A 12,260-nucleotide genomic window follows, 5' to 3' on the forward strand; every position below is an offset into this window, starting at 1 on the left:
ATTTTGCCAACAAATCATGTTGCTCATCAAACCTCATATTCATCTACAATTCTGAACCAACTTCTTGGGACGCAGAAATCTAGTGATAAGTATCTTCAACGGTGGCCCAGTGGCCCGGGGCCACCAAATTTCAGGGCCTTGGGCCCTCAAAATTTTTTGAAAAGTAGGGGCCTATGTCAATAAATTCGTAACTTTTTTTGCCGGAAATGCATAAATGCATGCAGTGAGTGTGTGACTCATTTAAAAAAACAGGACTTTTAATGTTTTTATTGTTTTGTTTTATTCGGGCCACCAAATTTTTCTCTCGGGCCACCAAAAATTCGAATTTGATGATTTTGGTGGCCCCATCAGGCCACCAAAAAAAAAGTTAGTGTGGAGCCCTGCAATACATCACCTATGTAACAGACCTCTCTGGATTCAACTGAATGTTCCTTGCACAATTAGTATTTTTCTATACAGATACTTTGTTCAATTTTGAAAAGGCAGGTGTTCTGATGCAGTGGCTTCAACACAATTGGGACAGGTAGGGATACAAACCTTTTTCCCATTCATTCCATACTACCACTTTAATAGGCAGTGGCCCATATATGGAACCGCGTAAGTCCCCCAACACGTCACCCATTTTAGTATGTAGGTAGGCCTACAATATTAGACTGCTGCATTTGGTCTGGGATATATGTCCAAACTAACAGAGTTGTGGTCCAAATAATAAGGTCTACTTCCTAATATGGGACAATGCGTTGAGATGATGACTAGTACTGGTCACCTATAGAGCAGACCATAAAGGGAAGGGATCTGTTGCCTGTTTTCTGGTAATAGGTACAATTATTCACTGGGTTTGTACCCTGCTCACTGTAAGAAACTCAGCTAGACTCAATGATTCTCCAACCCAAGCAACTTGATTGCAAAACACACACACTAGAGTCACCTCATCACCCAATAATGAGGTCAAAATAACACAATTTGCTGCCTGGAATTTTGTTCTACCTATTCATGTGTATCAGTGTGTATGTGTTAGTTTTTTTTTTGTTTTTTTGTTTTTTTTTTTGCTTCTGCATGTACGTACTATTCCTGCGGTATTTGCACTTTGATGCATGCTTACTAAACAATAACTTTCACTATTAGAGCATGATGAAAGTGTGCAATTATCATGTACACTTGAGCAATAGGGTGACATGAAAAGCTGATAACCTAATTCATGAAAATGATGTCACATCCTGGACAGCCAACTGCCAAGTTTTACAATGCATTGTACATAGTTCTCAGTGTGTTTGTTTTCCCGTAACCAGGACAGTCAACCACTGCAGATCAAAGAAACACACAGCAGAACAGAAAAAAAAAAAACACCAAATCTTAAGGCCATCCCATAAGCCCCCCCCCCCCCCCCCCAAAAAAAAAACACACACACATACGCACATATGCCATATTCGGTTTTAATAAAAGCAAAACTGTTTATGTCAAGTATGCCTTTTCGATGCTACAAGTAAGAGAACACATTCTTTTCAGCTTAAAACTATATATCTTATTCTTTACGAAAAAATAAAAAATAAACATGCTAAACACTGTAAAAGCATACTATTTCACAGCCCTGGATGTTACTTCAGTCCCTAAAGTTCAAATCTATCGATCTCCCTTCTGATTTCCACACCTGCAAAAGATATCTGCTGATCTGCGCTCACCGATACACCACAGGTTTGGTTTTTTTTTCTTTTGGACACTGTTGTAGACAGAAACCAATTCTCTACATAGTTTTGACTTTTGAAAGGATAATTTGCCAAGTCCAGATAAGAATAAATGTTATTCTTTTCTGACTTGAAAGCTAACTTTTTGCTAATTAACCCCTGCTCCCAGAAATAAACCTCAACAGTCTGGGACCATCTACAAAGAAATTATATTTTCCATACCTCAAGGTACACAGATACTGCACAAACTGGATTCTAGCTGTCATGGATCAACGAGAAGAATTCTGATAGATAGATAGATAGATAGATAAATAGATAGATAGATAGATAGATAGATAGATAGATAGATAGATAGATAGATAGATAGATTGATCCTTTTTTTCAAATTCTGATTTTGGGGGCAAGATTCATTGACCTTTTTATAAAGAGGAACCTTCTGAAAAGTATATCAAAAATATGATTCCATGTGTGATACCTGTTAAGTTGGGTGAAAAATAAAACGCCAACTGTACAGAATTCTTCAAGCATATCAAGGAAATACAACATCCATTTAATGCTCATAACTGTTGGCTTTTTGACAACCGCATTTGTGCCCAATCTCTACAAAGCTGTGGCTCAGAGTGACTGGAATGAACCCAATATGATTGAATCCTATTCCTCAATTATCAAAAGCAGCTTAACGTCACATACTTGGCTGGCAAATCAACTCTGGATCTAAGGAAGGACTATTTGGAAAATGAGTTGCAGAACTATTTCTTTTTTTTTTCAGGGGGGAAAAACATGGCAATCCTAAAGCCAATAAGTTTTAGTTGTAATTCACAAAGGCGCTTTCATTATCTCTCTCTCTCTCTCTCTCTAGAAATAATAAATAGATGACATAAAAAAGAAATAATTGCTCGAAAAGTCATGGAACCAAAATAAAAAAAAATAACGACAGGATGCTAATTTGAAAATCAACAGGTACAACTTGAATGGGGCACCATTCCTAGATCGATGATCCCCCATTTGGAAACCAATTTAAATTTCCCACTTTGATTTCCCAATCAGTTTGCTTTAATAGAAGCCATCTGTTTAGTGTCAAGATTACACTACGTCTAATATATATATATATATATATATATAGATAGATATATATATAGATATATATATTATATATATATATATATATATATATATATATATATATATATATATATATATATATATATATATATATATATATATTCCTGTGTATATACGCACAATGCTAAATATATGGCATGTGATGTGAGTCTTAGGCTCAGGTGAGCCATCACAGGAAAACCACATCCTGCAGCAAAAAGCCAATACATGCTCATTTGTCTGGCTTTCTTTCTCCGCTTACGAAACAAATTTGGATGCAATATAATCATGCAAACAAATGGCAATACGATATCTCAATGCAACACTGCCAAGGCTGATATTATGTTTAGAATATCATAGAGTAAAGATATTTTTTTCTCTTTGCAGTTTACCAGAGAAACACTCAAATGTTACGACAACTGATCACTCTGGGGCCTGTTTCATAAAACTTGTCATCAGTGACAACTGCCACATTTCTATGACAAATTTGCTCTCAGCCAATCAGATGCAAGGATTTCAGTAGCTTGTCACATCTATGACAACTTGTCACTGATGACAAGTTTTATGAAACGGGCCCCTGATGGCTCTCAATAGGAAACTCTCAGTGCAAAAAGGTACTGTACATGTAAAGAGGTGCTGATGTTTTGACCCTAACTGAACTAAACAAGGCTGGGGGTGTGGGGGAGGGCACTTCCACATGACCTATGACTTTTTGACACAAAATGTTGAGGAATTCTAAATTGCAAGCCAACAGATACTCAGAAACCAAATATTGTGCTGCAAGTCCAGCTTTTCTTCCCCCCCCCCCCCCCTCTTCGTTTGTGCATAGATGACATACAACAAATCTATAGTCTTACCCTCACTTACAACATAACCCTTCACTTTACAAAGTGTTGCAGTAGCAAACAAAACAATGTGTTCTCCATATTCCTTGTTGACCAAACATTGTGAGACACTGCAAGCATTGCAAATTTGAAAGGACAGGTTCACCTTCATAGACATGTGGATTGAGTGAATCCAGCAATATTCATAGAACACATCAGCAACAGTTTGAGGAAAATCGGACAATCCACTTAAAAGTTATGAATTTTTTAATTTTGTGCTTAGTCACTGCTGGATGAGAAGACTACTACAGCTTGTGATGTCATATGTGTACAATGATATAAAGAAAATATAAAGAAAATTCAAGATATTCTCACTTTTCTTGCATAATGAAAGAACACTTGACTTCCCTCTTTCAGAAGGCAAGGGGGAATAATATTACCCTTAACATACATCAGTGACAAGTCAAGGAAATATGCACTTTTGTCAAAAAGTAAAATTTTGTGAAATTCTCGTTATATTTTCCTTATATTGTTGTACGCATGTGACATCATACACTGTAGTAGTCTTCTCATCCAGCAGTGACTGTGCAGATACTTTAAAAATTCATAACTTTTGAACGGAATGTTCGATTTTCCCCAAACTTTCACTGATGTGTTCTACTAATATTGCTGCATTCACTCAATCCACATGTATATGAAGGTGGACTTGTCCTTTAATCTCTCTCCAATTGGCAGTCTAGGGAGACAGCTGCATCTTTTATCTCCTCCAATACAGAATTTGGCTTTTAATTTCAGTACACTGCATTTTACTGTACATGTGTCATTCCTCCTAAATCATAAAGAAAAAAAAAAGAAAAAAAGGTAAGTAAGATGCCATTTCTATGCAACATTCATAAAGACATGCATGTTTTCTCCGTCAACATCTTTTTATCCCAGTGAAACATAAGCCATAATAGCTATTTTTAGCATCATATGCCAATTGTATCACTTGACATTATCAAATACTGGCATGCCAGATTAGAGCAAATTTGGCATCGATCTCTTCATTATGTTTTCGAGATGAAAATTCATGAAATGGAAAAAAACCACAAAGTTCATCATAGTCATCACATCACTTGCTTTAAAACAACAACAAACAAGGTGAAGGGGAGACCCATCCCTCCCCTGCCAGTGCAGCTAGGGCCAAGAATTGATGATTATCAAGACATGTTCGCTCTATTCAAGAGAGTTTGATCATTGTAAGTATGACCACCAACTTATTCAAAAGAAAAAATTTGAATTGTCACACACACACACACACACATACAGAAAAAAAGGAGAGAAATTAGGCATCGACACGGAAATGAATGAAATCACCACAAAAAAAAAAAAAAAAAAAAAAAAAAAAATCAAATAGTTTGTGTTAGTGCACAGTATGTGATGGAAGGATTTTGACAGAAAAAAAGATGATACCAATCAAGAAGTTAGCGGGCAAACAAATCAGGACATTCACATCCTTAATTCATTGCCTACCTCTTCCTTTGACGACATGTTCACATCGCTCATGCTCTACGGAATGAGACAGAAGAGAGAAGAGGCTAAAAAAATCTCCTCTCTGCTGAAGGGAATTCAATCACATGTCTGGGATTGTCTACAAGAATTTCTCACAAGACTGGATAACACACATTTAAAGGTTGGACGAAAGGTGTGAAAAAATTTACTGTCCATAGCACATGCAAGGAGCCTATGATCTATGCAATAACTATTAACACTACTTTGTTTTAAAGAGGGCATTATTAGAGGGGGTGGGAGGGGATTACAATGTATTTTGAACAATGAATTTGTGTGGATCTGTTTTATTCCATTTATGATGTCGCACTGTCTGCAACCCATTGTGATTGGCTCGGAGTGGTACATCACGGATGTGACCCACCAATGAGAAACAATGACTAAATCTCCTTGGAAAGACTACTGGTACCGCCCCTCCATGGCAGCCACCTTAATGTGCTGCCCCTGGATTCTCACAAAATTTGGATTGGTATTCAAGCGATGATGGAACACTGTCAGAATGGCAAAGGCTCAATCTTAGATCACAAAGCCCGAGTCGTAAGGTTTCGTGAGAGATGATAAGATTTCTGGATTTACCATTCATTTTATTTTCTTTCAACTGCCTCTGCCTCGAGAAGCTTCTCTTCAAGTACAAATGTAAAGGAGTTATGAATGAAGAGAGTGTGGTTCTATGACGATATCAGATGATGCCTTTTGTCATATATTAGAGATGCATGGTGTTAGACTAGGATGGGTGACCTTCGACCTAAAGCTGCCCGCCCACTCTGTCTTACAAGGGCTCCTAGCTTTTGACAGGTGTTTGCCATTACTGGTAAACGTATAGCAGAATTCACAACAGTCTGAGGAACACACTTGTGTCGGCAGCCAACCATTTGGCACTGGCAGTCCAATTTCATGAGGTAAGAGGAGTAAAACTTTTAGCAGCTGAAATTTGAAATTCTTCATTTTAAGCTTTTCTTGTGGGGATGAAGGTGGATTAGTTATGCTGTCACAACAACAGGTAAGAAGCTCATGGATGGCCAACCTTAGCATTAATGTTCTCCAAGGAACATAGCATGTTGAGCTCTTAAAAAGCAGGTGGTAATGATCGGGTTAAGCTTAATCTTTTTGCCCTCCATTTCATCCATTGAACAGTACACTGTCCATCCATACAGACGGGGACTGTTAACCCTCATACTCACAAATCAACATCATGGCAGAACTGAAACCCACAAGTTTGTGAGCTGTTGAAAAACAGTACAAACAAAAACTTTTTGACTGTTTTGACGAGTAATTCCAATCTAAGACATTCATCAGTTCATTCAGACACCTGCTCCCAATTCTGCCCCCTTCCTCCTCCCCTCACCGCCCCCCCCCCCCCCAGCTCCCATCCCTCCAATTCCCCTAACCTGATCTACACCATATTTCCATGTATAGTGTGTAAATGGCTAGAATTTAAGGCACAACTTACATCCATTTCCTCCACGACAGACATAGGGCTGCCCATGGGACTGAGTCCCCCAGAGCTGGTGTTGATGGAGAATGTAGGCAACTTGGTTATCGTTTCTTGCGGTGGTGTCTCAAGTCCTGTGGGCAAGGACAAATGAATGAGAACAATGACATGAAAATAATATACAAAACTGATAATGCAAATTCCGTGCAATATATATCCACAAGAAAATATAATGAATAAGCTGTTATTTCCGCGTACAGATATTCTTGTGATTGAGGTCACAGAAATTTTCGTAAGATGTTGTTTTTCGTGAAGTGACATCAACGCTATCGGGTAAATGCGCTATTACCGTAGCGCATGGCGACATTTTCAAGTTTTGTTAAATTCGCGATCCAACTGTGATTTGCGAAATTTGCGAAAATTAAGCCCTCGCGAAAATAACAGCTTATATACAATGTACAATGTACTTGTACAAACACACATATTCGTGGGTGGGTGAATTTGTCCGGTACTTACTCGGCACAGGTTTGGGTGGGGTGATATTAGCAGCGGCAATGGTGATCACGGGACTCGGCGAACTTGAGGTCGTCGTCGTGCCAACAGGCGAGGAGCAAACTGAGGATATGGCCGACGTGAAGAAGCCAGTGGCTGGAGGCCTTGGTGCACTCGGCTTGGACGAGTCTTTGGTCTACAACACAGGGCATGCACCAAAGAGGTTTGAAGGTCACTCACCAACATGATAGACAATGGAATACTGTGTAATTTTCTTGGTATACACTTCATTTGTTCATTCAGAAAGAATTCAATGTATCACAAAAGAAAAAACTTACATGAGGCAACTGTAACACAATTTGAATGTAGCAATATATCTCTGATAGAGGTAAGGGAGTAGTGATAAAAATGCATAAACCCATTAATTAAAAACTCTTTTTTTTATCTATTAACATCAAAGCAAAATGATGTAAAATGAAGTACCATGAACATGCTAAACTGTACATGGCATAACGTAAAATACTCCCCAAACATTCGACTATGGAAGTTACCATTAAAAGAAAAGACTTGTATGTCTACAACCTGATTTTGCCGTAAAGTGATGACATGTACAGTAACTCTCCACCAAGTAATTTGAGAATCAGCACATTTGGCCAAAAATCTGCAGAAACTGTGTCACTCACAAAATCAGGTTTCCTTTAAGAATACATAATAATACCTTGACAGAAAAACAAACAAAAAAACAAACAAAAGAGAAAGAAAAGAACAAGAGACTCGCAAATCTAACCTCTCACCTGAGCAGTGCACTTTGCCTTGATTGGAACTCCACCTTAGGCAAACTATTTCAACAATCTTGTGATTCAGGGACTGCCGCAAGCCCCATAGGTACTGTAGTATCCTCTTAACTTGGGGTATATGGGCCCACATTTGGGGCCCCTTGGGGCACCAAAACCATTTGTACAAACTATTCCCCTAACCTAATAAGGAGTCCCTCCCAAGTTTATTCAAACTCTAGCCACCAGTATTCAAGGAGAAGATGAAAATGTAAAACATTATGAAAATTGGGCCCCGCAACATGGCCACCATTTGGAGCACCACCACCATCTGTACAAACTATAATTCCTTCCTCCTCATTCATGATTTCTAGTAAATTTGGTCAAACTCCAGCCACCGTTTTTGACAAAGAAGATGAAAACACACAAAAAGCTGATGCACGATGCACAAGGCCAAAGCAGGACTCATGCTGGATGGTGAACTGGAGAAATTTGGCTCAGGTGAGTTAAATGCGAATACACTATAAGTATAAATTTAGTACTATGAGAAACATTTCAATGAAAGGGGGTGTATGCACTACTTTCAAAAGAGAGAGAAAATTACTTTGTTCGTGTGCACCACACAATAATTCTCCTTTGACTCACCACCATGCTAATGGGGGACCCGCTGATTTTGGGTTTGACACTGGCCACTGCCTGCGAAGGGGCGGCCAGGGCAAGCGTCAAGGCACTGGTCTGGGGAGAGGGCGCCTTCGTCGTGCTCTGCGGCTCCGACTTGACGGACTGCAGCACCAGGGGGCGCACTGGGGTGCAGGTGCTGTTCTCAGAGCGAATTGAGATGCTGGCTGGCGATGTGTCATATTTTTCTGCACAGAATGGGGGAAAGAAGCTGGCTATTATAGGATAGGAGGTCAAAACAACACAACACATTGAGAAAAATTGACTTAGCAGTAGCTTATTTCTGGACTACGTATTCTGAAATTAATATCTATACAAAACTATAATCAATGCTACAATTTAACCTATACACATTACACGGTGCTAATTATTTTGGTTTGAATAGGCTGGAGTGGTTCACATACATGTGTATCTTTTTGCTGTTGTTGTGTTAATTGACCAATAACCAGACCTGTGCACTAACCCATTTTTTCTACTGGTTCAACCTGTCCCTGTAGGACCAATATATATATATAGGTACCCATTCTTCCCCCATTTTTTACAGGTCCATTTCTGAAAAGTTACTGGTCTGACAGTGATTTTTACGGGTCTGGACCATTGGACCAGTGCAAGTGTGCAGCAATGCCATAACATGATGATTTTTTAAAAATAAGACAAAAATAAGCACACAAGGCTTTGTCTATGAGCAAATGATTTGGCTTTAGTGATATTGCATGATATATGTTTTGAATATTGACTGTATATGACTTAACTTGTTATATGGCACACAAACACTCCTCACAAAAGACTGTCTGTATCTGTCTTTTGCCGATACCCACTCAATGGGAGAATTTACAACATATGAATGTCTGCACAATATGCAGTAAAACAACCAATAACATGCATGAAGCTCAAAAGAGTCTAATCACCCTGAAATTGACAAGCATTGTGATGAAAGCTTCACATACCTATTTTCTGAGCAAGCAGCTGGGTGAGCAATGCAGTGGAGGTGGTAGCAGTACTGGTCACAATGGGGCTCTTGGCTATCACTGGCTGGGGGTCGGGGGCAGGGGCTGGCGCAATCTTGGCCGGTATCTTGGGTTTGATCAGCTGCTTGGATTTCAGTGTCGCCGTCTTGATGGTGCTGCTCGGCGCAACCTTGGGCCTGCTCTGCAGCTTGAGGGCTGCCTTCGGTCTGGCATCCAGGATTGTGGGGAGGTCCTGCGAAGGCTGTGGCGGGACAGATGTGATGGTGATGGGTGTCGTGAGGGCAATCTGGGACTGACCCCCAGAGATCTGGATGGTCTGCATGGTCGGGATTGGCCGGATCTGAGCCTGCTGCTGTTGTTGCTGTTGCTGCTGTTGCTGCTGCTGCTGCTGCTGCTGCTGGGCTGACTGCTGTAACTGCTGAGCTGAAAAGAACCTCGCCTCAGCAAGGGTGGTGGGCTGATTCTGCAGGGTCGTCGCTGTGGTGATGGCAACATGAGGTAGTCCTGTAGTGGTGATAAAATTTCGTCCCAGGATCTGGGTTATGACGGGCTTGCTGTCGGCCCTTGCTTCAATCAATCCTTGCACTCTCGGTTGCTGCTGGGCCTCGTGCTGTGTCTGCTGCATCGGTTGTGGGACAGACTGTTGCACAGGCTGTTGCTGTTGTAGTTTTTGTTGTCTTGATCTCTGCTGGCGGGCTGCTTGTTGCCGCTGTTGCTTCTGTTGTGACAGCAGCTGCTGTTGAGGCTGTTGCTGTTGCTGCTGCTGTTGCTGCTGCTGCTGCTGTTGCTGTTGCTGTTGCTGTTGCTGAGATTGTTGCACAGTATTCTGTAACATCTCACTTGCAGACACATGGTTAGCAACTTTCTGCAGGAGTTTCAAGGCCTGAGTCTGTTGAGGTGTCAAGCCAGTAATGCTCAAGTTTCCACGACATCCACGGGCCTCCTGCTCCTGCTGCTGTTTCTGAACTTGAGCCAGTGTTGATGTAAGAGTGTGAAGCAACTGTTGAGCTTTTGCCTGTGTTTCATTGTTGACACTGGGAAAGTCCTGTGACTGAGGTATTGGAACCTGCTGCTGTTTTTGTTGTGACTGCTGCTGTTGCTGCAATGCGTTCTGCAAGACCGTGTCACTAGTCAATGTACTCACATTCTGAGTGCTCTGCAGCAGGTCAGCCAGGCTTCCCTGAAACACATTGCTGTCTTGGCTTTTGCTGGAACTTTGCAAGGCACCGGCCGACAAACTCCTACCCCGTGGTAAGGAGCCACCTCCGGTCCTCTGCTGCTGCTGCTGCTTCTGTTGCTGCTGTGTTCGGTGCTGCTGTTGTTGCTGCTGCTGAGGTTCTTGCTGCAGTTGCTGATTGAGGCTACCGACAGCTTGCAAGGACATGGGCGCCACACTCTGCAACTTGCCAGACCCGATGGACGTTTGGACGATGGTGTTCTCTGTGGCTGCCTGTTGTTGGACAGTAAAAGGTGGGCTGATCTGGTTGATCTGCACCTGGAGGGGCAGGTACTGGTTGATCACCTCTGTCTGAGGTTGAGGAGCTTGCTGTGAAATCTGTGGCTGTTGCTGCTGTTGCTGCTGCTGCTGCTGTTGCTGTTGTATCTGTTGCATTTGCTGCAGTTGTTGCAGCTGTTGCTGCAGTAGAATATTGCTCTGCAGGTTGCTCAGGGAGATGCCACCACCACTCACGGCACCACTGAGCTGCTCCAGGGTGTTCTGGGACAGGGAGCCAATCACATTCTGCTGCATCAGTTGGGCCAGTCCCACCTGGCTAGACGCCCCCTGGATCTGGTTTAGAATCAGGTTGGCATTGCCAAAGTCGCCGATGAGGCCGCCGGGAATCACGTTCATCAGGTTAGGCTGCGTCTCCCCCTGGATCCCTGCAGGGCTGAAAACTGGGAGCGTGGACTCTGTCGGCATGCTCTGCTGCTGCTGCTGCTGCTGCTGCTGCTGTGGCTGAACCTGCTGCTGTGGTTGCAGCTGTGGGGATTGCAGCTGCTGAAGGGTATCTTGCTGGTACATGGAGTTACTCTCACTAGAGATGAGGGAGGACAAGTCGTCCATGGGCATCGCATCCACCGGGTCCTCAGTGCTGATGATACCTTGTGTCTGAAATGACGGTATGGTGCTGGTATCAATGTTCATAGCGCTCTGGAAAGAGAAATGACAAACATACAATTGAGACAATTATTAAAAGTTATCTAAACTGGTTCTTGTCAACTGCCTTAAAGGCATTATTCACCATTTGCAGATGAAACAAAAACCCAGCTTTAGTGCTTTAAAATAGTTCTAAGGGATAGAAACAACAAATGTAAAAAATGTTAATCAGTCTAATCAATGTTTAGTGTTGTTAAATATAAAAAATGTGAACAATAGTTATAATAGAATTGTTTCTAGAATAAAATGTATACAGTTATGGTTTATTGAGAAAAATAGTGATATCTCCTTATTATTTAGGCTTCATTGCTGAACTTTTATATGGCAGGATGTTTTGTGATACAGCTGACCTACACTTGTATCAAATGTGACAACTTGACCATATTTAAAATCACTGCTCCCAATGGTAAAATAGTACCTTTAATGTCATTTGGAGTTCATCAGAGTGAAATACTTTTTTTTTCACATGAACATCCCTCAATTTACATTTATCTTAGTTGCCTGGATTTTGTATGGATTTGACTACAGAAGTCCTTTTGAAAATGCAATACAACCATTCTCTTTAAATGCACCACATTGTCAAATAAGTAAGTGATAGTACATA

At 41.2% G+C, this 12,260-nt stretch overlaps 1 protein-coding gene across 1 annotated transcript in view; it reads right to left on the reverse strand.

Moving 5' to 3' along the window:
• The window catches only part of LOC140226884 (uncharacterized), a 69,101-nt gene that overhangs the window by 8,193 nt on the left and 48,648 nt on the right, over window positions 1-12,260 (reverse strand). Inside the window, exons 8-13 of the mRNA XM_072307312.1 lie at window positions 10,830-11,650; window positions 9,478-10,769; window positions 8,498-8,718; window positions 7,104-7,275; window positions 6,606-6,721; window positions 5,120-5,155 (exon numbers count right to left, since the gene is read on the reverse strand). Of these exons, the coding sequence (XP_072163413.1) occupies window positions 5,120-5,155; window positions 6,606-6,721; window positions 7,104-7,275; window positions 8,498-8,718; window positions 9,478-10,769; window positions 10,830-11,650 (2,658 nt within the window). The remainder of the gene's footprint in view (window positions 1-5,119; window positions 5,156-6,605; window positions 6,722-7,103; window positions 7,276-8,497; window positions 8,719-9,477; window positions 10,770-10,829; window positions 11,651-12,260) is intronic.

The sequence above is a fragment of the Diadema setosum genome, chromosome 4 (assembly GCF_964275005.1).
Source record: "Diadema setosum chromosome 4, eeDiaSeto1, whole genome shotgun sequence".
Classification (NCBI taxonomy): Eukaryota; Metazoa; Echinodermata; class Echinoidea; order Diadematoida; family Diadematidae; genus Diadema; species Diadema setosum.